This window comes from Balaenoptera acutorostrata, chromosome 17, assembly GCF_949987535.1.
Source record: "Balaenoptera acutorostrata chromosome 17, mBalAcu1.1, whole genome shotgun sequence".
In the NCBI taxonomy this organism is placed as follows: Eukaryota; Metazoa; Chordata; class Mammalia; order Artiodactyla; family Balaenopteridae; genus Balaenoptera; species Balaenoptera acutorostrata.
Window position 1 is genome coordinate 79,790,684 of NC_080080.1, and position 27,717 is coordinate 79,818,400.

Sequence of the window (27,717 nt, forward strand, 5' to 3'; positions counted from 1 at the left end):
TACCAGACCAGGGCTCGAACCCGTGTCCCCTGCATTGGCAGGCAGATTCTCAACCACTGCGCCACCAGGGAAGCCCCAGTCTTTTTATTCTTAACACATCTGAATGGAATACTTTGGGGGCAGAATTGCTTGTTTTTCCTCACGTGTTTAGTTTTTAGTACATAATTTTGAAGATTAAAATGTTTTCTGTGCTCGCATATTAGTATCAGTTGCTCAGTGCCTCTGAGAGGGCTTTATCCTTATTCTGTTAAAGATGTGGATGTGGGTGCCCGAAGCAGCAGCGGCTGGAGGTGCGTTTTTAAGCAGGAATCAAATCCACGAAGGACTAGTTGAGGAAGACGGGTTTTAACCTTAGTTAAACGTGTGACAGTCTCTGCTCTTTCTGTGTGTAGGGGACTTTGTTAATTTACATGTACAATGAGAATTAACAATTGTAACTTTGAAAATAGTCCACCAGTGGAGTTAATGATGACCTACCTGAACTTCAAGTTCTTTGATGAAGTCCTTATCGGAACTATTTCAATTGTTAGTCTAGACTATAATGATTTGTTACTTAAAGAGATAGTAGTCTGCCCCTCAAATAGGTAATTGCTAGCACAGACCAAAGTTAAAACCATTGTATTTAAAAAGATTTGAATGTTGATCCGAGAGTTAAAATTATTGTTTATGTGGTTATTTGTGCTGTTTACCAAATACTGCTACTTAACCACCATGTTTTAGTGAACCAGATAGTGGTTTCAGCCAGCGATATGCAGAGAAAATTTCGGTGACAGAGTTTGCATGATTTCAACTAAGAATTAATTGTTCCTCTGATCTACCTGCTGGTATGCTATGCTGTTTTTTGCTGTCTTCATCTGCCCCGATTTTTCTATCACAGTGTGCCAAGGGTCACCTAGAACATCTGAGGTTTCTCCAATTCCCTGTTTCCCTGGCCTGTTTGTAAGTAGTTTGAAGTGCTTCCTGCTGACCCTCCCGTCTAGAGCTGAATTGGGATCTCTCTGCCCTTCCCGATTTTGTTTGTGTGGAAGGAGGGTGGAGGTGTCCAGACAGCACTGAGGGGGCAGGCTGAGGAGAGATGTAACCCGGGTGCTACACCTGCAGGGGGTCTGTTATCGTGGCTCACCTGATTTAAACTAATCATAATAATTCAAGGTGATTTTACTTAAAACTAGATACCCTGGCCCACATCATCACCCCCTGGCCCATTGTAATAATAACAGGGAGACAAATCTCATACCAACTGGAAAGAGAAAACACCGGGGCTTCCTTGGTGGCGCAGTGGTTAAGAATCCGCCTGTTGGGCTTCCCTGGTGGCGCAGTGGTTGGGAGTCTGCCTGCTAATGCAGGGGACGCGGGTTCGAGCCCTGGTCTGGGAAGATCCCACATGCCGCGGAGCGGCTGGGCCCGTGAGCCACAATTACTGAGCCTGCGCGTCTGGAGCTGTGCTCCGCAACGGGAGGGGCCGCGATGGTGAGAGGCCCGCGCACCGTGATGAGGAGTGGCCCCCGCTTGCCACAACTAGAGAAGGCCCTAGCACAGAAACGAAGACCCAACATAGCAATCAATCAATCAATTAATCAATAAAAAAAAAGAATCCGCCTGCCAATGCAGGGGACGCGGGTTCGAGCCCTGGTCCGGGAGGATCCCACATGCTGTGGAGCAACTGAGTCCGTGCACCACAACTACTGAGCCTGTGCTCTAGAGCCCGTGAGCCTCAACTACTGAGCCCGCATGCCACAACTACTGTAGCCCGTGCGCCTGGAGCTGGTGCTCCGCAACAAGAGAAGCCACTGCAGTGAGAAGCCCGCGCACCGCAGTGAGGAGTGGCCCCCGCTCGCCGCAACTAGAGAAAGCCCGCGCGCAGCAGCAAAGACCCAGTGCAGCCAAAAATAAATAAATAAAATAAATAAATTTTTAAAAAAAGAGAGAAAACACGGATTGAGGGGACATAAAATGAAAGGCTGAGAAGCAGTGCATAATCGTTACGTTCTTTAGGAAAATGCATTCTGATCAGTGATGTTTCTTTCTTTCTGGTTTTTTTTTTTTTTTTCTTTTAGGAAAATCACCAGCGCGTTAGCATTTTCTTTGACTATGCTAAACGTAGCAAGAACACCGCCTGGTCCTACTTTCTGCCGATGTTGAATCGCCAGGATCTCTTTACTGTTCATATGGTAAGTTTTGAATTGATCACATTTCTGATTCAGGGAAGAAATGCACCCGGGCCGGTTGTGACTTGGTAACGTCCAGTACCCAGAGGAGTGACTGCTCTGACGTTGACTTTTCGAAGCAGCGCTTCCTTACTGGAGGTTAGTAATGTGGGGTGTTGGGAGGTCAGAGGAGGCAGGGTTGCTTTGACACAGTTCAAGTTTGTAGAGCATTTGATGAACTCATTGAGATAAAAGCCTTTGGTAGGGCTTCCCTGGTGGCACAGTGGTTAAGTATCACCTGCCAGTGCAGGGGACACAGGTTCGAGCCCTGGTCTGGGAAGATCCCACATGCCACGGAGCAGCTAAGCCCATGCACCACAACTACTGAGCCTGCACTCTAGAGCCCGTGAGCCACAACTACTGAGCCCGCGTGCCACAACTACTGAAGCCCGCGTGCCTAGAGCCCATGCTCTACAACAAGAGAAGCCACCACAATGAGAAGCTCACGCACTGCAACGAAGAGTAGCCCCTGCTCGCTGCAACTAGAGAAAGCCCGCGCACAGCAACGAAGACCCAACGCAGCCATAAACAAACAAACAAACAGCAAACAAATAAATAAAAATTTAAAAATAAAGCCTGTGGTAAATTCACATGTGCAAACAGCTTTAGGTGGTCTGTGACAGAATTAACTGCATTTTACTATAGAAATTAAATTTTGCTTTGAAGCAGCTATTGTGTTTAATTTTTATTTTAATTAAGTAGTTGATTAATTGCTTTTTAATATCTTAGATACACTCCTGTTTTAAACTTAGCCTGAAAGGCTACCTTTGGAAGTGTTAACACTGAGCAGAAGGTCTGAGAGGACGATCAGAGAATCAATCCTTGTACAGGCCTTTTCTGTTCCTAGCTCATTGTGGGCTGCAGGGGGCGCTCCTGAGGCTGCATTTCGTAGATGTCTACATTTTCGCAGCAAGATCCACTGTCAGTGAAACAGTTTTGAGCACACGCTTTCTCTTTCTTTCCATATATATCTATATTCATTTATGTACTAGTATGTTCGTGTATTGTATGGAACATTCGTAAAAAATTAAAAAGGAGGACTCATGAAATAAACTATTTTAAAGAGTACTTTTAAAAAAAAAACCAGTAATATATTTTCTTCTTTCAAATCGTGTAGAGGCTTGTTTTCACTGTCTGGAAACATGATTTAAACATTTTCCTAATTTTGATGGTCTTATAATGAAATTGACAAATATGTTAAAGACCAAATACACATTTAGGGTAAGATTCATCATTATTCATGGTGTAGCCAAGTCTGTGTTTCAGTTTCTCTATGATTTCAGTTACTTTTGGCTAATCTTTCAGATTTTGAGGGTCGGATGGCCGCTGGTTTACCCCGTGCTGGTGAAGAGCTTGTGCTGGGAGGGGAAGCCCGGGCCTCGAGTTCCTCTGTCTTTGCCCTTTTGCCTGTGCTTACACTGCTGGTCATCTTTTCAATTTCCCGTTTCCTTACAGGGATCCTTTCGTGTCACTTACCTGTTTTGTGACAGGTCAGTTTAAGTTAGATAGCGTGTCTGTGAACTCACTTAGCGAGGCACGTGAAGACGACCGCATGTCACTGCGAAGCGAGGGAGTCGGGGTGCTGGGCTCTGCCCCCCACCGTGGTGCAGGCTCCCGAATATGCCACGACACACGCTGCCCTCTGTCACCTCGCTCGCTGTGTGCACGTCTGGGAACAGACCTCAGTGTATTTTTGGCTTAGCTAATCAGCCTTCACGGTCTCTACTAGGATTAACTCCTGCTGAATGATTAGAGCTTTGAAACACTAACTTGCTTATAGAAAGTACTGAAAGAATATTTATTAAATTGGGTTTGTGGGTGGAGAAGTAGTATTTTATACTGCCTTTCCCCCCACCCCCCGGGTATATCTATATATATTTCCGGATTTATTGAGGTGTAATTGACAAAATTATAAGATATTTAAAGTGTACAACATGATGATTTGATAAAATACACTTATACTGCCTATTTAATTAAGAAACTTCATGATTCATTTTTTTTAAACATCTTTATTGGAGTATAATTGCTTTACAATGGTGTGTTAGTTTCTGCTGTATAACAAAGTGAATCAGCTATACATATACATATATCCCCATACCTCCTCCCTCTTGCATCTCCCTCGCACCCTCCCTTCGTGATTCATTTTATAGCTTGAAGAAAATTGAGAAGTTTTTGAGTGAGGAGAAAAAGGTGTTTGTTTCTATTGAGAGAGATGACTATTCAATACCCAGGATATATTTTATACCAAGATAGAGATTTGTAACTGTGAGAACTCACAAGGGCTTGAATGACTGAGGTAGTGGCTGGCAGTTTGTTGGAGCGATTGCTCAGAACTCTGGCAAGTGATTTGGTGAAAGTCGCTAAGAAGGATTTTTGTGTTCTTTTGATTTTTGCTGGTCTTACAATGAATCCTAATCTTTTGAAACTCAGAATAATGCAGGGAATGTCATGAAATTCTTAAAACACAACTGATTTTGGTTCACTTCAATGGAAATATTTAAAACTACATTTGACCATATTAGAAATATTTTTAAAAGTGAAATATAATCTATTATCTTTGGAGGAGTTGAGTGCTAAAAGAAATCCTGCAGCAAAATGGTTATGAGTCCTGTTTCTTAGGGTCTATGGTGTGATTTTTAGAATCAGTATAATATTCAAATGTATTTCTTATTTTTCAGGCAGCAAGAATTATTGCCAAGTTAGCAGCTTGGGGAAAAGAATTGATGGAAGGCAGTGACTTAAATTACTATTTCAATTGGATAAAGACTCAGCTGAGTTCACAGGTAAAAGACATTCCTCTTCGTATCTTTGAAGGGAACATAACGTCCATGTTCTCTAAAGCTATTTATGGTAATTATGTGAAATTACAGAAACTCTATGTTAAAAAGGAGGCATTCTGAGCTTGATGAGTCAGCCGTGCTGCTTGCAGGTCGGGTAGGGGCTTCACCTTTTCTGCCTGTGACTGGCTTCAGCTCAGACCTTCCTGTCTCTTCTGCCACTCGGGATTTTCCCTTCATTTCAGCAGGTAGGGAGGATTTCCCTTCCAGGACGGCAGCTGCCGAGATCACACGGGTTGGAGGATTGGAAGGACGCACACAGCTCCAATGGTGCACTCGTGTGAGGCTCACGAGAGAGGAGGGCGCGCCCATGGGAGGCTCACGAGAGAGGAGGAGAGGCGGTGCGATGGGCGAGCATCTCTGCCCTGGGACCCTGGACCACCCAGATCGGTGCCAGGAGTCTTGGTTTGGAGAGAGTTCTTTGAAAGTGTGCAGTGGGTCCTTTATGCCCTGTGGTCACATACCCAGGCCAAACTGTCTGACCAGTCACACCAAGAAACAAACTGGCCCTGGCTGCCGCCAGGAGGGTTTCAGACTGCAGACAGCACGGACGGCTCGTTAGCCCGCCTGTAGTCCTGGCCAGGGGTCCGTCCCAGGCACCACTGGGTGGCCTGGGGCTGCTCTCTCCAGCCCGAGAGGACGTCTCCCCTCAGTGACTCCCTCTCAGGGTTTCACCGTGTCCTCGTGGGGTTGGATTTAAGCCCAAAGGGAAGCACGAAGCCTGCTTGCTGTGGTCTCGCTGCTGTCAGGGCCCTCGAGCCCGCTTCTTCGTGGAGGAGGACAGCTTTCGCGGTGACGGCTGGCAGATGACGAGTTTTCCCTTTTGTCTTCTGGGTTCCCCAGCGCAGGGCGGATGGCGGGACACTCCTGACGGCCCAGTGGAGGGTTTCTTTTCCTTTAGGCGTCCGATGACCAAGTGAGAGGTGGTGAGGGGGCTTGGAGGGAGTGAGCCGCGGAGAAGGAGTGAGCTGAGCTGGGTGGGGAGAGGCGTATCTGTATCCGGAAGGAAAGGCAGGAGGGAGTGAGCTTTGGTGTGGGCGGGACATGGAGGATGGGCCAGGAGAAGCCGTGCTGGGAGGCATGGTGGCCTCAGGGCTAGATGACAAGCAAGGGCCTATTTGAAATGAAGGTTTGGAAAGTTGTAATTTAGATTGCTGGTGACTTTATGATTTTAGTAGATTTTAATTTGAAGTATGAGAGAGACACCATGACATTTTGCTTCGATTTATTTTTTGTCTTATCATTGCCTGCCTTTTTGTGGGGGGAGCCTAATAACCTTTTCTGTTTGGATAGAGAGATTTTGAAGTGTCTTGGACAAAAGCAATTATTTTTTCTGTCAACAGCATACATTTTAACACTCTTTTGGGCTTAGTTTTTAAAAGTATTTTTACAAGAGCCACAAGTTTTGCAGACTTTACTGAGTTTGTGAGGTATTTCAAAAAGAAGATACTTAGAACATGAAAAATACGTATGTGAAGATGAGATGTATTTATATCTACATGTGTATCATTTGGGATCAGAGCGCTTAGTTAAAGAGGTAACCCGCCCCCCCCCCCTTTTCTTTTTTCCTCTTATGAGATTAGTTCTCCCTTTGAGGAAACTTCATTCTGCTTTAGTGTTAGGCATGGTCTGGTGGTAATAAAGCTCTATGCTAGCTAGACTCATAAAATGAGATCTGGTAGCAAAGAATGCACGCTGCAGTGTGCCGCTAACATTTGGGTTGTTTCATCTTAGACTTTTCCTCGTAGGAGTAACATTTATGTTGTGCCTCACAGATGACTGGTCAGTTTTAGAATGATTAGCTGTGGTTGTGACCATGTCTAGCAATCGGGGGGATATTTCTCCGGTCACTAGTGGAAGCAGAGATTTCAGTGTCTGGAACACTTTTCATTAGACTTGGTGTGAGACACATGCTCTTAAAGACCTTTCTGTATCTTTCCAGCGCGCTTGCTCTTTTTATCACCGAGTCTTTGGCCTTGTTCAGTTACTGTCTGGCGTTGCTGCTTTGCACGTCCTGCCCCAGGGAGAGGCTTCAGGCCCGTCCGGCCGTGCCTCAGAGTCTGGTCACTGCTTCCGCTGGGCTCTGGCTGGCTACCACCCTTGCTGTGGGCAGACACTTGTCCACAGCCTTTGATCAGGGTGCAGTGACAGGCATGAAGCAGAGGCTTGTTTGGGCTTTTATTTTCTACTTTGCTTAAATGCCACGTGATAGCACTGTTTCTGCAAGGTCTCTTTTTCTCTATCATAAGCGTTTTCTCCCTCATAAAAAGGACCACATTTTCATGATTCTAATAGAAATAGACTTTCAAAAGTCTGAATTAGGTGCCAATTTGGATATTTTGTTCTTTGACTTTATAGAGACATTTAGGAGCCTTTTCCCCAATAGTTTAACTGTTATACTTGGGTTATAGGGGCTTATACCTGGCACTTAGTAGATAAGTTATTGAATAAAACAAAATAAAAATTTCCTTTCAGAAATTCATGATCACTTTTCTCTTGCATATTCAGCTTCTGACTTTCTACCTTAAATTTTCTTTGGTCATTTCTGTGTAACAGGTGAGGTCCTGATTGTCATTATAATGTGTTAGCATTGCTGTGGATAACCTAATTTTTTAAGTTCCATGTAGTACCTTCCCATCATCAGGCACCTGTTTTGAAAGCTTTGCCACAGAATATAGTGTAGATAGTTCAGCTTAAGACAGTTGTCTCATTGGAAAAATGACCCAGGAAGTAAATCCTGAGACTTGGAAATGTGCACTAGCTTCACTTATGAAATGTAATTGGAACTTAGTATTCAGTTTATTATTATTCCTTTTAAAATAATTTATTGATGAAGATATGATCCGGAAGAGTGTAACAGCGTTTAGAATATTTCGTATCATCCCCACGTTTTTTATTAGCGGATGATACTCCGTTCAGTAGGGTTAGGAAAACAGTGATAAAATTTGCTTAGCTCTCTTTCGTAAGCTGATGAAGTAGGATAAAGTTAAAAGCAAAACTAAGTAATAAGTTATTTATTTCGTAATAGAAACTGCGTGGCAGCGGCGTCGCTGTTGAAGCAGGGACGGTCTCCTCAAGCGATGTAAGTACCTTCCTTCCTCGTTCACTGGCCTCCTAACACCCTGAATTTAAGTTAATTTGAGTCACAGACATTTAACATCTTGAAGGTGTTCACTGGTCCCCCGGATGTAAATCCGTGGATTTGGTGTCACCTCCAGTTGGGTTAATGGTGTTGTGAAAGCTGTGTGTAAAGTAAGCCTCTCTGGGCTGTGCGGTTGCTTTCTGCTGTTGGTGGGCGTGGGACTTCCTCTTCCTGTTGCTCTTCTCTTCAGGCGGCTTTTTCTCAGGCCTGAGAATCAGAGCAAGTCTGGACTCAGGTGCACAAGTCGAGTGAGTAAGCAGAGCTCCTCTCTTAAGACTTTAGCTGTCTCATGAACGCGAACGTCTGACAGGTACACGAACCCTGCGCCAGGCAGCTGAAAACAGTTCCGTTCCCCGCTGGCACGAAAACCCACTACTTGCCTGAGTCGCTCAGGGTTTAATGGGGGCCTACGTGGTGGCCAGACTCTCCCTCCCCCTTTTTCGGGCCGATCCTGCCCCACATTTATGTAGAGCCAAAAGGTTAAAGCTTAAAGCTAATCATGTCCCCCCAGTTCCTTTCCTGGTTAGGGTTATCTCCCCCGGTTGGGAGTGGTTTAACTTTGCTGTCTTCAGACTCGTTCAAGAATTGCCAATAGATTTGGACAAGTATGGGTTGGCATGGATAGCGCCAGCCGAGAGCGGGGTGGGGGGAGAGTTAGAAAGGTAGGTGAGGCGTATTCAGCTTCCTTTGCTGGCAGTATCTCTGGGAAACCGGAAAGCACGTTCCGAGGTTGGTGTCTCCCACCTGCCCGTGCTAGACCTCAGCGAAGCTGTGTGGGGGCCATGCAGGGTCCGTGTCCACAACCCGCAGGCCGCGCCCTGTGTGTGCTCATAGACTGGAGCGGGCGACACAGTCCCTCTCAGAGCCAGGAGTGGGGCTGCTCTTGGGGCACGGGTCGAGGGACTTGACAAATAGTGCGCCAGGCCGGAAAATGGCCGCGCGTCTTCTGAAATCAGAACAGGGTACAGAACTAAGTGGGCAGTCTTGGGGCCAGGGTGGGGGAAGGAGGCGGTAGGTTCGAAGTCTGGATATTCAGCCATAAGCAGATGTTTAAATTGGGAATCCTTATTTTACATGACTTGAGTTTCTTTCTACCAGTTTGAAATTTTGAAAAATTGTTTGATTTGAAAAATTGTCTAATTAGACTTATTTGTAAAATTTTTGAAAGGTGTTTTCGGAATAAACTTAAGTGGTTATTAAAGTGTTTGGAAGTTAGTAAAGCTCACGCAGTGAGGTGCGAGCCCTGGTGACGTGACATTCTTCTTTTGCTCTTTTCTGTCCGGTGTGTGGGAAAAACAATGCTGATCTATTGAACTGGCAGTGGTTAGTCAAAGTGGTTTATCTGGTCGACTCAGACACGTATATCCCAAACGGAATTAGCATCAGGGGTGATTCTGAGTGAAGAAAAGCTGGCTTTTGGTGTCCGCCTCTCTTCCGTTTAGTGCCCTTCACACCTGAACATACCCCCTGTCTCTTGCTGCAGGTTCCTACTTTTTCAGAAGGCTGTCAACTTGGAAGGCCGACTTAACGAAGTTGACAGAGAGGTGTTAGCACTTCCTTTGATACTTGTATTTCAGTAGGGGGATCAGAATTGGTAGCTGGTATGTGTGGAGCTCTTCCTGTGTGCCCGGCAGTGTTTTGGTCGTTTTGCGTTTACATCTCCTTGAATATTCACACCCCGTCTTGGACATCGGTCTCACCGTAAGCCGCGTCTTAGGGATGCGCAGTGAGGCTGGGAAGGCACTCCGCTTGCCCAAGGTCATCCGCTCATGGTGGCGGAACCCCCAAGGAGACGAATTCCTTGCCGAGAGGATTCTGAGGCACCTGGACTGGATTTGAAGCTTCAGGCATTCTCCAAGTTGCCTCACCTACTCAGACTTGTAAAGAATATCCATGTTATATCTTAAAATCCCTTTAGGTTTTCAGACAGCATAGAAAAGCAGTTTGGTAAACTGCATTCTGTGCTGTTGCCACTTGATGTCAGTATAAAACAAACAGAACAAAGCTTTACACAGCAACATGAGAAATTCACAGGATGCGACAGTCTTGACTTTTAAAATGGCACAGAATCATCATCATAAGTTATGAGTGGATCATTACATTTTTATTTAAATGACGTTATATCAATGAAATTTTCTAAAAATGATTTGTGTTGTTTTTACCTAAATGTAAAAATAATAAACTATATCACATGACATGTACTTGCGCCAACTTACCTTCAACTGTCTGTTCAGTTCTTTGTTGGCTCTTGCACGGGAATTATCAGTCTTCTGCGCTTCCGAGGACGTCGCCCAGGCTTAGATGTTGATTGCTGGGCTGCTGCCCTGACAGAAAGAGGAACACCGTGATCTCTCCCAGCCTCTGGAGGAGTCAGGAGAATCTGGGCATTCTGTTCCCTCTGTCCAGCTTCTTTCATACCTGTGTGCAGGGGACCGTGGTAACTCTCCGCTCCCGCGTCCTGTTCTCTGTTGTAGACCTGCTCCGGCCCTGGTTATTGCTGGATGGACATGGTCTCGTTGGTAGTAAGTAACGTGATTAGGTTGCCAGGTTCTCCATATCACTCGTCTTGTCTTGCCTTTTAATGTTCTGGAGCAGTTCTGTCCAGTAGAACTCTCCGGGGTGACGGCAATGTTCTTTATATCTGCGGTGTCCACTCTGGTAGCCCCACATGGCTCTTGAGCACCTGGAAACCTGGCACGTGTGAGTGAGCAAGTAAACTTGCAGTTTTTTGTTTTTTTTTTTTTTGACTGTGTTCGGTCTTCGTTTCTGTGCGAGGGCTTTCTCTAGTTGTGGCAAGCGGGGGCCACTCTTCATCGCGGTGCACGGGCCTCTCACTGTCGCGGCCTCTCTTTTTGCAGAGCACAGGCTCCAGTCGCGCAGGCTCAGTAGTTGTGGCCCATGGGCCTAGTTGCTCCGCGGCATGTGGGATCTTTCCCAGACCAGGGCTCGAACCCGTGTCCCCTGCATTAGCAGGCAGATTCCCAACCACTGCGCCACCAGGGAAGCCCCAAACTTGCAGTTTTTTGTAGGCTTTTTGGTTTGCTTGTTTACAGCTTTATTGAAATCTGTTTCTCATACCATAAAATCTTTCCATTTGCCATTGGTTTTAGTATATTTACAGAGTTGGGCAACCATTGCCACCATCTGACTTTGTAGCGCTTTGAACACCCCAGAAAGAAACCGTGTCCACCGAAACAGTCACCCCCATTCCTAACCCCCTCGCCTAAACTCTGGCATCCACTCACTTACTTTCCGTCTCTGCATTCACGTCTTCTGACCACTGTCTGTACACAAGTCACGTAATATGTGGTCATCCGTGACTGGCTTCTCTCACTTAGCTTATGTTTTCAGGATTCATCCATGTTTTAGCATGTAATAACAACATTTTAGAATGAAAGGGGGAAAAAAAAAACAACCTTAGCTTTTTTGGCTTTTGGCCACAATCCTTAAATTGTTTTCTCTGACAGTTCTAATATCCTTGTTAATGTGAAGGTAGTTTTACTGCTTTGACTCTTTTAAATTTAAGGCTCTGTTTTTAATTTAAGACTTTTCAGTCTTTCAGAAGAGTTGGAGGACTTGAACGATTTGGTTCTTCACTGTTTGTCCATAAGTGCATCAAAAGTGCTACCCGAGTAGCAGAAATGAGGGGCTGCGTCAGGAATTCGCATAGTGCAGCCCTCTTATTTAACTCTGGTCCCCTCTAGCCTGTGATTTGTAAAGTCTGTGAGGACCCAGAGAAGTTCACAATCGATTACGTGTCTTGGTGCAGGTTTCCAGAGCATTGCTATTTACCTGAAGCAGTTTTTGGATGATCTTCATTGTATCCTCTTATCACAAAATTAGTACGTTTTAAACATTGTGGATCATTAAAATATATGCAAAGAATAAATGTTAAGAAAAGGAGAACAGATAAGAACCTGTCAGTTTTGCTTTTCTGATTAGGAAGGATTGCGTATATTCTGGCAATGCAAAGGAAAATTAAATGGTAAAGTATTTCAGTACCAGACTTTCTTTTACATATCATTTTCAAACTATAACATCAATAACAATAATAAGGTAACCTAATATTGTACATTGGATGTGTTCTCGGAAGTTGCATACAAAGCAGTGATTTATAAAGTAAATCATATTTTCTTAAGTCTGCAATAATTTTTTCCTACAATAAAGAATCCCAGTAGTCATGTAATTAAATTATACGCCTAAGAAAATTAGATTGAAAGAAATTCTTGAAGGAGATTTATAAATTTGTAAATTAACAGTGAAATTACTTTCTTGGTAAGACTTAAGTCTAAGATGAAATTTTGTTAAGTTAATTTAGGTATTAATTTAATATAGGTATTTTATGAGTATTGACTAGAGGGTAGAGGGTCTCTTTTAATAAGCCAACTTCAAGAGAATTCTTGCACTATATGTGTTTTAGTTCCTGAATATGAAGTAATAATAACAACAAGAACAATAATGATGATAATGTACCTTAGAGTTGTTTTGTGTTTAACTGATGTGAGTTCAGATTTGAGTAGCAGAGGTTTTTGTTTTGTTTTTTAATTTAGGGCTATTTTTTAAAAATTGGGCTGGTATTGCTTTCCTTTATTGATGAGACAACAATTTTGAAGAGTTTAAAGTGATTTGCCAAAGATAAATTGGCAGAACTTCTGACTGACAAAACCTCTCTCCCTCTTTGCCTCCCTTCCTTTCTTTGGTCACTTATTTTTATGTCATAACTTTGTCGGGGAGGAAAAAATTACGCTCTGCTCCTTCTGGGTTCTTGTGTCTGGCCAAAGAATTAAGTTGACGTGAGACAGATGAACAGGAGAAAATCAGATTTAATTACGTATGTACAGGGGCCCCGTAACATGAGGCCGCAGATGTGGCGCCTGAGAGAGGAGAAGGGGGTGCGGGGCGGGGGGACTTCAGTGGGGAGAAGGCAGTTCACACAGAGGTGGGAAAGCAGATGTTTGGTGACAGATGTTTGCTGGGCCCCCAGGGACAGTGGGACACACAGAGGACTCTGGTCTCCCGGCCCTGTGCAGCTCCCCCCAGCGCCGACCCGTGTGCTTTGTAGATCTCCGGTGACAGTGCCCTTCCTGGACCAGGGCCTTTGTCTGAGTTCTTTAGGCAGTTAAGGGGCAGGTAAAAAGACAGACTTCTTGAATCCTCTGCTTTCAAAAAAGTAATCACCCTAAAATAATCCTCATGCCAAAGGGACCCATTTAAGATGGCAAATCTTGTTCCCCTACAGCTTACATAGAGTAAAATAGATTTTTAAATGTTCAGCTGAATGCATTTATACATCGTGTGTCCTACTGAATACTTTACTTTGCCTCAGCTCCCACAAAGGTTTTCGTTATTATGCATTAGTTTTGCCTGACCTTGAACTCCATAAAAGTGGAATCATACACAGTGTGAACTCCTGTGTGTCCGAATTCTTGTGCAGTATTGTGTCAGTGAGAGTCACTCACGTTGCACCTGGCAGTAGTTCATCCCTTTATTGCCGTGTAGTAATCTATTAAATGAATATTATCCATACTCTTATTGACGGATATTTGAGTTAGTTCTGGTTCTTGCTGTTGTGAATATCTTGCTATGAACATCCTGTACATGGCCTTTGGTAGATGTAACCACTTAACGCCTGGAGCACTTCTAGAATGGAGTTGCCGGGCTACAGGTTACATGTGAGTTTAGGTCCAGTAGTCCAATAACTTTTCTAAACCAGTTTACACGTTGTCAACAAAGTAGGAGAGTTCCAGTTGTTCCTGTTTCCTCCTGGCACTGATGTTGTCCTGCGTTAGTGTCTAAAGTGGACGTCATGATAGAAGCAAAAATCACACATAAGATGTGCACACTCACTTTTTAGTTCTGTGAGAAAAGATTCATTTAATAGTCATGACACGTTGAATACTTTTGGGATTGGTTAATCACCAGTCCTGGAGGATTTCATGTAAAACTGGCTTCTGGGGTTTATTTTGGTCGATGGTGTGTTCTACAAACTCAGCTTTGTGCTTCGCTGATACCACTGGACACACGTGTGTTTCCACTGCGTCTGAGACAGGTGCTCTTCTCTGCACTGCAGACGTCTTTTTTTTTTTAAACGCCCTTGATTCCAAAATTTAGAGGAATATTATCTTTACTTTTTCTCATTTAGTTTGTACTTAAATCCCAGCATTATGGAGGTGGATATTGAAAATTGGTCTGTAAACATTGTTATGGCATGAGTTCTACTCTGGTACATTGTCGCTGCAGTTTTTATGTTTATCTTTCGTTGCCTACTTGCTTTGTAATTCCTCACGTCTTGAATTACTTTGTAATTCTGCAGAATATGGATCTGGGAGCCCCTCTTCACCAGGAAGGTGAATTCTGTCAGTTGCTGTTTTCCTTATGTGATTATTCCACCATAATATAGGAGAATTTGCATTTTCAGCAATATTGGAAAATTTATCTGATGATGTTCTCTTAATATGTTGAGAAGTAAAGTTAGTTTTTCTCTACCAGGGAGGTTTGTGTGTTTGAGAGTACACACTGTAGCTGGTTCTCAGCCCAGCCTGTCATATATTAGCGGGTGGGATTATCCCCGCGCCCCACGGGATGTGCCCTGGTGTCCCCATTTTATAGGCGGGAGGCTCAGTCAAGGGCACGCGGCTTGGAAGTGGCTGAGCCTGGCGGGCTGGTTCCAGAGCCTTTGTTCGTAACTGTTATGCTACGTTACTGCCTTTCGTTCATGGTGGTGGAGTTAACATTGGAGCCGTGAGTCAGTTCAGCTGGAGAGAGGAGGGGCCAGAGCTTTCCCGGAAGCAGCTGGAGGTAGGGGTCTGGTTCTCTGGGGGAGAGTAACTGTTGGACCTGGCACTTTAAGGTCACTGCTGATCTTAGCATTTGCCATGTTAGTGGAGTGATAAGGTATCAGAGAGGTAAGAACCTGGTGATGAATCTCTCAAGAAAACTTCCTGCGTTGGGAGGAAGAAAGATGCTGAGATTGGTACAAGGTTTAGGGATAATTTTAAGACGGGAAAGATTGAGTATATTTAGGAGCTGAGGAGAGGAAACCTATCAAACAGAGACTGGAGCCGCAGGGAGGGGTCTGAGTGATGGAACGCTGTGTGGGAGGAATGGGACGTGGGCCTTGCTGGGGCCCGTGGGTCCTGGACGGGAAGAACGGTCTGCCTCTGCTCAGCGGGAGGGAGTGCGAAGGGCCAGCGACGTGCAGTTGGGGGGCACGAGGTTGGCAGCTCAGTGACTCGCTAGCTCATGGTCTCCGTTTCTTCCCTTAGTGCTGAGGTGAGGGAAGAGAGCAGGACAGGACGGTAGAGGTGAAGGTGTGAGCGTGGCCCTGGGGACGGCAGCGAGAGCAGCGCGGAACTGCCCGGTGGCTGTGCGTGGCTGTGCGGCGCTCTCCAGCAGTGTTTGAATGACCTCTGTGTGGGGGAAGAGTCGGTGGCTCGTTGGGTTGATTGAAGGCTGACTGTTTTCTTCTAAAAAAATCATTGAATAACTTTGTACATGAGACTAACAGGACAATGTGAGAGAAAGGTAAGGAAGTGATACAATTTACTTTGTTTAATTGAAGGCAGTAACTCAGTCATTCATCAGTGTTGCCTTCACTGTGTACTTTGAAAATAATTTCTGGACTGGTATTGGACTGCCTCATGGTGCATCACAGGAGAGAGTGCAGTGTTAGAAGCAGCATCTTTTTAAAAAATTTTTAATAGATCTTTATTGGAGTATAATTGCTTCACAATAACGTGTTAGTTTCTGTTGCACAACAAAGCGAATCGGCCATATGCATACACATGTCCTCATATCCCCTCCCTCTCGAGCCTCCCTCCCACGCTCCCTATCCCACCCCTCTAGGTCATCGCAAAGCACCAAGCTGACCTCCCTGTGCTTTGCTGCTGCTTCCCACCAGCCAACTATTTTACACTTGGTAGTGTGTATATGGCGATGCTGCTCTCACTTCACCCCAGCTTCCCCCTCCCACCCCAAGTCCTCAAGTCCATTCTCTACGTCTACCTCTTTATTCCTGCCCTGCAGCTATGTTCGTCAGTACCATTAGAAGCAGCGTCTTTTTTTCATTTTTTAAATTTTTTTAAATTTATTTATTTATTTATGGTTGTGTTGGGTCTTTGTTTCTGTGCGAGGGCTTTCTCCAGTTCCAGCGAGCAGGGTCCACTCTTCATCGCGGTGCGCGGGCCTCTCACTGTCGCAGCCTCTCTTGTTGCGGAGCACGGGCTCCAGATGCGCAGGCTCAGTAGTTGTGGCTCACGGGCCCAGTTGCTCCGCGGCATGTGGGATCTTCCCAGACCAGGGCTCGAACCCGTGTCCCCTGCATTGGCAGGCAGACTCTCAACCACTGCGCCACCAGGGAAGCCCTTTTTTAAAATTTTTTAATAGATCTTTATTGGAGTATAATTGCTTTGCAATGGTGTGTTAGTTTCTGCTTTATAACAAAGTGAATCAGCTATACGTATACATATATCCTCATATCTCCTCCCTCTTGCGTCTCCCTCCCTCCCACCGTCCCTATCCCACCCCTCTAGGTGGTCACGAAGCGCCAAGCTGATCTCCCTGTGCTATGCGGCTGCTTCCCACTAGCTATCGATTTTACATTTGGTAGTGTGTATATGTCCATGCCACTCTCTCACTTCGTCCCAGCTTACCCTTCCCCCTCCCCGTGTCCTCAAGTCCATTCTCCATGTCTGCATCTTTATTCCTTTCCTGCCCCTAGGTTCTTCAGAACCTTTTTTTTTTTTTAGATTCCATATATATGTGTTAGCATACAGTATTTGTTTTTCTCTTTCTGACTTGCTTCACTCTGTATGACAGTCTCTAGGTCCATCCACCTCACTACAAATAACTCAATTTCGTTTCTTTTTATGGCTGAGTAATATTCCATTGTATATCTGTGCCACATCTTCTTTATCCATTCATCTGTCATGGACACTTAGGTTGCTTCCATGTCCTGGCTATTGTAAATAGTGCTGAAGCAGCATCTTTTATATGCTCGTTTATATGTGAGTCCTGAAGCTGTAACTAGCGACGAAGAATCCATTTTTTAAATGTGTCATGTATTTCAACATAGTAGGGTAAATGGACACAGACAAGAAAAAGACTTACAGTGAACCAAGAAATTCTCGTGTTGAGAGGAAATCGATGATAAATGGAAGAGGAGAGAGTGCCCTAGGCTGCCTTTTATTCATTATTGTAGAAACCTTGCTTAGGCTCTCTCTCTAAACAAGGCAGATGGAATTCTCCTTTTCACAAAGAGCTACTTAGCTGCTGACCTAATTGGAAAAATACATATTTTTTTTCCCCATTATGGAAGATTGTTTTCGAGCTGAAAATTCACTTTTTTTTTTTTTTTTGGTCATTAATTTCTGCGAATGTTTTGGGTTTTCAGGCAAATTAAGTTACTGGATATAGTGTGCTTTTGGGCAACTGTGTTCACTACTTTCTAGGTAAAATCTAAGATAACCTTTTCATGATAACTTTTGATTATTCCACTAAGTATATCATTGTGTTTTTGTATTTGAGTGCCTGGAATTCTTTGAAGTGTTAGGTTTTAACAAACTTAGTTTAAATTAAAACATAGAGCTGAAGTGGCATCATGTCTATTAGGTTTTGTGACTTTATATGGCATCCACGATCCTCTCCTTTCTTTCTTTTTTCTTTTTGTTAGCATGTTCTTTAAGGCTGGAGTCTGAAATTTCCCCTTGTCCCTCCATTTCTTATAGATGTAAGGCTCATGGTAAATATTTAGGGAGGCGCCCAGGCCAGGTGTTACTACCAGCTTTCCTAACATGGAGGAGCGTGCGACTTCTTGGGGATATTTATTCTATTTATTTCAAGCTTCAGATTTAACCTCAATTTTTCTAACATAGTGCCTGTTGAACTGATAGTTTAAAAAAAAAAATCAGTCTTCTCCAAGTGTTTAAGTAGACTTTTTATATGCTGTATAGTTTTTTTTTTTAAGTTCTTATTTATTGAGTGTCTGTGACATGTCTAGCTCTGTGCGAAATGAATTACTTTACTTAATCCTAAGAGCACCCTTTCAGGGTGCTTGGGGGATCATCCTCATTACGGATGAAGAAATTGAGCATTGACAAGGTTCGGAAACTTGCTCAAGATCATTCAAATATGGGCCTGTCTCAAAGCATACACTTTTATCTCTTTCATTTTATTGTTGTTCTTTGATATTTGTATAATTATGAAGAGCAGTATTCTCTGTATCGTGCCTCTATTCGGGGCTAAGTGAAACATTGCAAGGTAATAAGCTGTTTATCAAACCATATCAAAGGCATAATTACTTTGTTCCTTGATTTCCCTGACTGGATGTGTTCAGTGGGCTAGAACCATGTAGACTTAATTTGGCAAAAGAAGTCAGCTTCATTTCTAGGAGGAAGAGAGAAGAGCAACAAGGATTGACTTCTGAAAAAATATTTGAGACTTTTGGACTTTTCAGATGATAAGAAACTCTAGTAAAAACCACTCCAGAGTTTGGTATCTGCATGACCTTGTGACTTGAAGTGCTTTCCGGTTTTGAACGCTGTGCTTCTCCCCGCACAGAGCTCTCAGTATGTGCAGTGTGTGGCCGGGTGTCTGCAGCTGATGCTCCGAGTCAACGAGTACCGCTTTGCCTGGGTGGAAGCAGACGGGGTGAACTGGTGAGCGCCCTTTATTTTGACTGTGGAGTAACATTTAAAAGCATCTCTCCTTGACAATTTCAAAGAAATGAATACATTTAATCATCTAAAAGAAGGTTTTTTTTTAAAAAAAAGTCTTGTGTGAGGTTTCTGTGCAGGAGACTCTCTCTAGCGACTCAGAGCCCCTGGTTTCCCTGGAGGTGTGTCAGGTCGGCTCCCTCTGCCTCATATGGAATGTTCCAGACTCCAGCAGGAGAGCAGGCGCTCAGCACAAGCATCTTGTTTGTGCGCACAGTTTAGTTTTCCCGGTCATTTAGGAGAACTTTGGTTTCCGTGTAGGGACCGGATTACCAGTCAAATTCCCGCAAGTCAGCCAAGGGCCAGCTTTGCAGGCAGCCCTTTCTGGGGATAGCTGTCTCCGGACCATGATGTTAACTCTTTTCCGCACAGAAACTTAAAGGTGGACTACACAGTGTTTCCAGTCTTTTTACTTTCTTAAAAGTGATGCGGTATTTTGGGCAATACAATAAGAAAGGATGATTATTTCTTTCACTATTATATCGTCTTCCTAGGTGATTCCGTCATTCTCCAATTTTCTTATAATTTTAGTCTTTAATATTTATTAGCATAGTTGAGAATTATGGATGAATAATGATGAAATAAGATCTAGGATGATGAAATAGTGTGATTCTTCACATTATAGTTAACAAACTCACCAAGATCACATAGTGTATCTTAGGTTTATAAATAGGTCCAATGGACCTGTATTGTAATTGCAAGATAAATTGAATTTTATTCTATTAAACAAAAAGTAGATTTTCTTTTTTGTTCTTTGGAAGACCTGTAAGAGAGAATAAAAGTCATGAAACAGCAGTTTATACAAATAGTTATAATTGCTCAAAAAATAAACTCAAATACTAGAATTTGGTCCAGTGGACCGAGGCTAACGAAATGCTGCTGTTCAAAATATTGTTGGCACTAATATTTTGGAGGATGGTAAGCAGTATTAACTATTCAGTTTAGCAACAAAAGCAGGCATAAGTACAATCTAGAATATTCCATGTTCAACCTACACACTTTGATATGCTAATGCCCACTAACAAGGTTAGTAGTAATCAAATTAATACAGAGACTTTTAGGTTGAGAACAGGCATTAATAAAGGTAGAATATGTTAACTTGCTGATAGTAGGGCAATTTAGAAAAGTCATTGAATTTTTTCACTTTTTTAGAAAGAAATCACGTACTTTTTACTCTGCCATTTCTTTTGTTTAGGGTCGAAAGTTTTCTTTTTTTCCTTTTTGGTGCTCCTCAAATCACAAGCAGGGATCCTGAGAGGAGAAAAAATTGTAAGCATAGCCTGTTTGAGGAGAGTGGAAGAGGACTGATGGTTTAAGACCCCAGGACATTTTTATCTCTGCATCGTTTCCTTTCTTTCCTTCTTGGTTACACGAATGACACACACTCTTTCTGAATGTTTCTGGGCCCATGTAAGACCAAGAGTATGCTTTGACTTCGCTAGAAAGTCTGAAGATTAGCACTGATTTTTTAAATACTGGAGCTAAAAGGGGGCTTTTGCTGGGATAATTGCTTCCCCCAATCCAACGGCCATTTATGAACATTTATATCCTGACATTTGAAGTATTTTGAAAGTATAAAGTAGTATATAAATGAAAGGTAAGATTAAAAAAAAAATATTGCGTGGTGAGATGCGAGGGGCCCATGGGTCTGACGAACAGCAGGAAGTGTGCCCGTCAGCCAGTGGTCAGCTGTTTGTCTCCCTAGTCCCTGCGTTGGCATGATTTGAAAAGAAAAATCTTAATTAAAAAGCAGAGCACAAAATAGTTATTTTGGCGTCATGGACCTTAACCTCCTTTCTGATCTTGGATTTGACAGTTTGTGTTTTTTGCGCTCTCTGCGTGATGTTATACCATGTATTATGGGGAGTAAAGGAAACATATGTGGTCCTTTCCTTGAAGAGACATACAGCCTAGCTGGAAGGTATGAAACACCTAACAAAGGTAGCACGTAGGATGCCGCAGCATCTTTTAGTAACTTTTCCAGTGACTTTAAAAGTAACACTGAACTCAGCAGTTTGCGAGGGAGAGCAGAGACCTACAAGGTAATTAGCACCCGCTGGTTCTTCAGGCCCAGCTCGAGGGCCACGGCCTCTGGGAATCCTCCCTCCCCCTGCACTGGGCTCTCAAGGAATGTGGACGGTGTCTTGTTTTTGCCCATTTTATCCCCGTGCCTTGCGCTGTACCTGCCACATAGACCCTCAACAGATACTTGTTAAATGACCGTGTTTGGGTTTCTGTTGGGCCTTTGTGTCCTTTGTCCCCCTTAGCTCGCTCTTCCTGCCTCACTGGGTTCAGAGTTAGGGTTCTTGCCCCTAAGGGAATCCCTGCCTTACTCCAGTGAACAGGGGCCTTATTTTGCTTCATTAGGGCGTTTCTGTGGTTGATATTTGGGTGTAGAAGACCACCTTGTCTCTGCAGTAGAATCCCATCTGTTGTGGGCACACTTTAACTCTGTTCAGCTTCTCTGCGGTGTCCGCATCGCTGAGCACGCCTCCCCTTGAGACCTTCCATCTGGGTCTGAGCACCAGTGTATTGGCCTTGAACTCTCCTTCGCCCCTCTCATCGTTAAAATTTTTCCTTTTAACAGAGAGAATTTAATGTGAAGAAATTAAATTCTCCCTAGGTATAAACTAGGTATAAATTTGTGAACTGGGTTTCTGAAAACAGATAAAGGGACTCTCAAGTGTCAGAGATCCTACTACCCCTAAAGTGGGGAGCAAAGGTAAGAGGTTGGAGTTGCCAGGGTCCACGGGCTGCAGGAGGGGCTGCATGAAGTGAAGCTCAGGCCTGGAGGGGACAGTACAGCTCAGCTGGGGCTGGGTCCCCATGCTCGAGGTCGGGGACCCAGACAGCAGGTGCTGGTGTCTTGAGGGTGCAGGGACGCTCGTTCTGCCAGAGCCCGTGCAGGATGAATTCAGCCGCTGCCGCGGGTGAAGAAGTGTGCCGAAGTGATGCTGGCAGGAACAGGAGGTCGACAGGAGAGGTCCCTTCTTCCTCCATCCCTGAGTCAGCCGCGAGCACCTCCTGTCGCCGAGCCAGCGGGGAAAGCGGAGATGGGGAACGCGGAAAGTGAATTGTCAGCCTCAGCATCCCAGAGTGTAGCAGGCTGAGCTTAACAAGTGGAACAGTCAGAGCGCACAGGAAGCCAGGTACCAGGGTGCTGATAGCGTAAAATGCTGTGGTCTGACCTCTGTTGAATGGTGACATCAATATTAAATAAAAGCAGGCCTGGGCTTCCCTGGTGGCGCAGTGGTTGAGAATCTGCCTGCCAATGCAGGGGACACGGGTTCGAGCCCTGGTCTGGGAGGATCCCACATGCCGCGGAGCAACTAGGCCCGTGAGCCACAACTACTGAGCCTGCGCGTCTGGAGCCTGTGCTCCCAACAAGAGAGGCCGCAATAATGAGAGGCCCGCGCACCGCGATGAAGAGTGGCCCCCACTTGCCGCAACTAGAGAAAGCCCTCGCACAGAAACGAAGACCCAACACAGCCATAAATAAATAAATAAATAAATAAAAATTGTATAACTTTAAAAAAAAAAAAAAAGCAGGCCTTACGTACCAACCAAAAGTAGAACAGATTCAAGGGAGAAATCATGCATGAGAAAATTAAGGGCAATTCAGCGAATTTATGTGTATACAAATCAGAAAAATGGGGAAATGGCACAAATATAAGCCTTCCACTAAGTTAGTAGTTGTAAATCGTAAAATTAGATTTAAAATGTATTTAATTTTGTTAATAGACTTTTATTTTTTAGAGCAGTTTTAGGTTTACAGAAAAATTGGAAGCACAGACAGTGCCCGTATGTGCCTGCCCTCCCAAAGTCTTCCCTGTTACTAGCAGCTGCTGTTAGTGTGATACCTTTGTTTCAGTTGATGAACCAATGTTGATATGTGCTTACTGACTAAGTTTACACTAGCGCGCGCTCTGTGTTGTGCGTTCTGTGGATTTTGGGTTCCCTTTAGCCCCTCTGGTCGCTGTTTAGCCGTCTGATTTGATGCTTTCTGTCCCTTGTGTGAATACAGGCATGCCCCAGGGAAATTTCCTTAGCGCTTTCCTTGGTGTAACCTGTCATTTCCACACTGCTTTCCCAGTTTCCTTATCAGTAAGACGGGAGGCTGAACTAGAAGCTTCTGAGGTTCTGACCCCAAATTTGATGATTGGCTGTGTGTCAAATTCAGACGCATGACAGGCTTTTTCCAAACTCATTTCCTCTCTTCTCTGTCGAGTTTCCTAAATATTTTTCAAGCTATAAATGATCCTCTTGGATCATTTTCAGTCCAGACTGAAAATCTTGATTATACCGTCTGGCTTCACTGAAATGTACATCCGCCGTGTCACCATGTCCTGAGGCTTTTACTTCTTGAATGTCGGTCAGGGTCCTCCTACTGTTCCCTCTGTGGGCCGTGCTCCCTGCAGCGAGGGCGGTGGTGTCCTTGAGACTCTGGAGAGAGGCTTACGTGACGCCGTGCAGGACTGGCCCTCTGTGAGCAGGGGTCTGGCTTGCTCGTTCCTTCGGGGGAAAAAAGAGAGGACATGATTCAGAGAGACTGATCCATTAGCGCAAAAAGAACAGTTATTTCTTCTCTCCTGTTGTGCTGTCATGTTAAATGTTTTCTCAACGTGTGTTCCTTTTCAGCATCATGGGAGTTCTGAGTAACAAGTGTGGATTTCAGCTCCAGTATCAGATGATTTTTTCTATATGGCTCCTGGCGTTCAGTCCTCAGATGTGTGAACACCTGCGACGCTACAACATCATTCCTGTTCTGTCCGACATCCTGCAAGAATCGGTCAAAGAGAAAGTGACAAGAATCATTCTTGCAGCATTCCGGGTACGGGGGGGGGGGGGGGGGGGTGTGGTGTGTGTTTGTGTGTGTGTGTGTGTGTGTGTGTAAGGCATTTTTTTTTACTGTGGAGTATATTTCAGGGCTTTTAGCAGGTGGGAAAAAGTTGCTTGTTCTCCATGTAGTAATGGAACTGTGGCATCTTGGTGAGCTTGGAGTAAAATATCACAGTTTGTATTCATGGCAGGGGGAGTGGACAGGTGGGGGGAAGCCATCTAAATGGATGACACGTAAGAGTGGCTGGGAGATGGTAGACCTACAAATCCAAGCTATTGGCTTTAGAATTTGTGTTTTTAACCATTGTTTGTTCTTACGCTTTCTTTAAACAAACGACAAATCAAAAATAAAAGGTTGTGCAGATGTATTGCAAAACCGTAAATAGCGTAGACACCACATTTGCCAAATATAGTCACTAACATCTTTCAGATTTTTCTAAGCAAATAGAAATAAATATATAAATAGGTGTCTAATTTTGTTTTGTATTTAAAAATAAGAGTGGTGTCATGTTATAAATACTGTTCTATAACTTTATTCTTAACAATATATAATAAATGTGTTTTCATTTTCCTGTAGTAGATCCAGTATTCTTTTCAGTGGCTATATTATACTGTGTTGATGTAAAGTGGTTTATTTAATCAGTGTCCTATTGATGGAAATGTGAGGTGTTTCCAGTTTCTTTTACATATGTTTTCCCACTTTGATGAGTATTTCGGTTGGGTAAGTTCCAGATATGGAATTGCTGAGTCAAAGAATATACTTTTTACCAGTTCTGATAGATAATGTCAAATCACCTTTCAAAAATGTGCAAATTTATGTTTCCAGTAATTATATATCGGGCAAGAATACAGAGAGTCCCTACTTTCTCTTAGTGCGTGGACTTTTTTCTAAATTGGAAGCTGTTCATGAAGTTGGCGTGAAAACTCTTTTAAAAAAATAGATTTTCTTAATTGGTGAACTGTTAGGAAAGATAGTCATCCTTGATTCAATATCTTTGCAATTAGATTATCCTAGAAAGATGTTTTGGATTATTATTATTTTTTCCCTTTGTATGACTTTAACTTCTGGGAAATAGAAAGATCAACAGTTGCCTGAGTGATAAACATGGAAGTGAATTTTATTTTTTCAGCTCATATCTACCTACCCTTTTCTGTATGTTAGTTACATATTTTTTACGTTAAAATATCTGTCTTTCCAAATGTTGAAGATTGTAAACATTTAGCACAAAATTATTTCTTTTGATAGTTTGTTAATAAGGTGACTTGTTTGTTTAAGGTGAAATATAGGTGTGGGAAGAACTGCTGTAGAACTCAGGGTCTTATTTCAGCTGTTCTCTTGTTTCATAGACTATATCTCTACACTTGTATCTTTCCCCCTCAGTTTTGATAAACTTACATGGTTTTTTATGTGTCATTTAGATAATATAGTGAGTGCTGTGAGTTTTAGGAAGAAATCAGATACTAATAATTTATAGTAATGGATTGAGATTTAATCTAAAGCTCAGCATTAGCTGCTTTATTTTTTGTTTTTTTAAAAATAAATTTATTTATTTATTTATTTATGTATTTTGGCTGCGTTGGGTCTTTGTTGCTGTGTGTGGGCTTTCTCTAGTTGCGGCGAGCGGGGGCTACTCTTCCTTGCGGTGCGTGGGCTTCTCATTGCAGTGGCTTCTCTTGTTGTGGAGCACGGGCTCAGTAGTTGTGGCTCGCGGGCTCTAGAGCGCAGGCTCAGTAGTCGTGGCGCACGGGCTTAGTTGCTCCGTGGCATGTGGGATCTTCCCGGACCAGGGCTCGAACCCGTGTCCCCTGCATTGGCAGGCGGATGCTTAATCACTGCACCACCAGGGAAGTCCGTTTTTGTTTTTTTTTGAGACAAGGCATTTGTCTTATCAAATCATTTATTTATTTATGTATTTATGTATTTATTTATTATCACAGTTGATTTATAATATTACATTAGTTTCAGGTGTATAACGTTGATTCAGTATTTTTATAGAGTATACTCCATTGAAAGTTATTATACAACAATGGCTGTCGTTCCCTGTGCTGTAGAGTATGTCCTTGCTGCTCATCTGTTTCACACACAGTAGCTCGTATCTGTTAACCCTGACCCCTGTCTTGTCCCTCCCCCTACACCCCCAGCATAAACTGCTTTGCACATAATGTATGTGGCAGCTGTTCTAGCTGAGCTTCCCACAGACCTTGCTTAGCATTTTGTCCCATCTCTAGTTCCTCCTCCCATTGATTTTCATGTTAAGTCATTATTATGTTAGATAAAAGGGTCATTGGAAGCAGGTACCTCCATATGGGTATATGGTAGGTGAGAGGTGTTTGTTGATATTAGCTGGATCCTACCTTTGAGCTGTTCCCTCCCCCTCTCCCTCCCTCCCCCTTCCCTATCCTATTCTGTCCTATCCTATCCTTTCTTCTTCCTGTTCCTCCCCCCACCCCCCATTTCATGTATTATCTGTCCACCTATCAATGCATCAGATGTGGACTTTGTATTTTGTTTGAATCTGTCTTTGATGGAGAGACTTCTTGAAGTCACCATGATGAATGTTTACGGTATACAAAGTTCAAAAAGTCACAAGAAGTACAAAGCCAGACTGAGATTCTTAGTTTTCTTTTGACCTGATTTGGGAGCTCTCCAGATTGATTATCTGCTTTTTATGGAAATTTGAGGGGTACAATAGCACAGCCCTTTTCTAATTTTCCTTTCCACGTGGTGTGTTAGCGAGAGTGTAGGCTCTGGAGTAGACACGCCTAGGGGAGAATCCCAGCACTAGGTTGCTGAGAGAGTGGCTTGAACTCTCAGAGCTGATTTCTCCACTTGTGAAAGGTGGTTAGTGATACTTAACTCACTTCAAGATTGGGTAAGAATTCAACGAAATAACAGACGAAGTGCCTGGCAATAGTAAATATACAATCTGTATTTATTTTCCTGCCTTTTCGCTCCATAAAAGCATAAAATACTAGCAATTTGCCTCTTTAACACCCACCTCACCCACCTCTAGAAATTGCATTCTAAGTTAATGTGGAACCTAGGCAAAGATCAAGTGCTGTTCTGTTTGATTTAGAAAAGACAGCATGAATATTTTACTAATGTTTAGCAAGATTTAAAAATCTTATTTATACTTCATTTGCAGTTTCAATTTTTTACCCACAATGTGTCGAACTTATGCTAATTTCTCAGCTTCTATTGTCTAATTTGGATTTCAGATTATTTAAAATACACCCAACCTATTGACAGGTATATTAGTTTCTTGGACTCTCCTTGATAAATTGGGACAGTATAATCATTGCATGGTTATACTGAAGACTGAATATCAGAAGAACATCTTTAGACATCCAGAACTTTGATGTACACAACTGAGTTAAAATCGAGCCATTAGTAAGGACATAGTAAAGCCATTTGATTTAGACCATCAAATAGGTGTAAAAAATGACGTGTTCTTTTTTTTTCTTCGTTATTCTCAAATTCCTGTAACCTTTAATAAAGGTTTCACCAATGAGGTTGTTTGAGGATTGTCTAATTATGCACTTTTCCCCACATCCTGAAACTCAGGAAGGGAATTTTTGTGCTTTTGGAAGCTTGCTGAGCTGCTGTGAGCTGAAGAAATCTAGCAGCTGTTAATTTTTTTTTTTTTTTTTCTATTTGGCTGGGTGAATTTATTTTTGAAAATGTCTGTCTCACTTATTCATAGCAGGTGCTGAACTCCAGGTCTCCATGAATGTTATTCCATTAGTTAACTTGTTATGTCAATCTTTCGTTTCTAAAATAAATTAGAATGTTTTTTGAGGCTGTGACTGAGAAAGACATTCAAGACCATATTTGTTGTGTAGAGTTTTTCTCTTTTTGGCTCTGTTTAGTCAAGAGCCTCCGTAATATGTCAGATAATAAGATAAATTGTATTTTACAACTGCATCGTTTTCAGCATAAAGGCTTAGAAAGAAATACCACCAAATTGAATTTGGATTTA

General features: G+C 43.2%; 1 protein-coding gene across 3 annotated transcripts in view; it reads left to right on the plus strand.

Annotated features, from left to right (window-relative positions):
- ATP6V1H (ATPase H+ transporting V1 subunit H) overlaps nt 1-27,717 on the plus strand; it is a 64,377-nt gene that overhangs the window by 11,327 nt on the left and 25,333 nt on the right. For 2 of the 3 annotated variants that reach the window (XM_007168609.3, XM_057532475.1), the window contains 5 exons: nt 2,058-2,171; nt 4,886-4,990; nt 8,073-8,126; nt 18,744-18,841; nt 23,537-23,729. In XM_007168609.3, coding sequence (XP_007168671.1) covers nt 2,058-2,171; nt 4,886-4,990; nt 8,073-8,126; nt 18,744-18,841; nt 23,537-23,729 — 564 coding nt within the window. The remainder of the gene's footprint in view (nt 1-2,057; nt 2,172-4,885; nt 4,991-8,072; nt 8,127-18,743; nt 18,842-23,536; nt 23,730-27,717) is intronic. The other variant, XM_007168610.3, reaches the window with a different exon arrangement.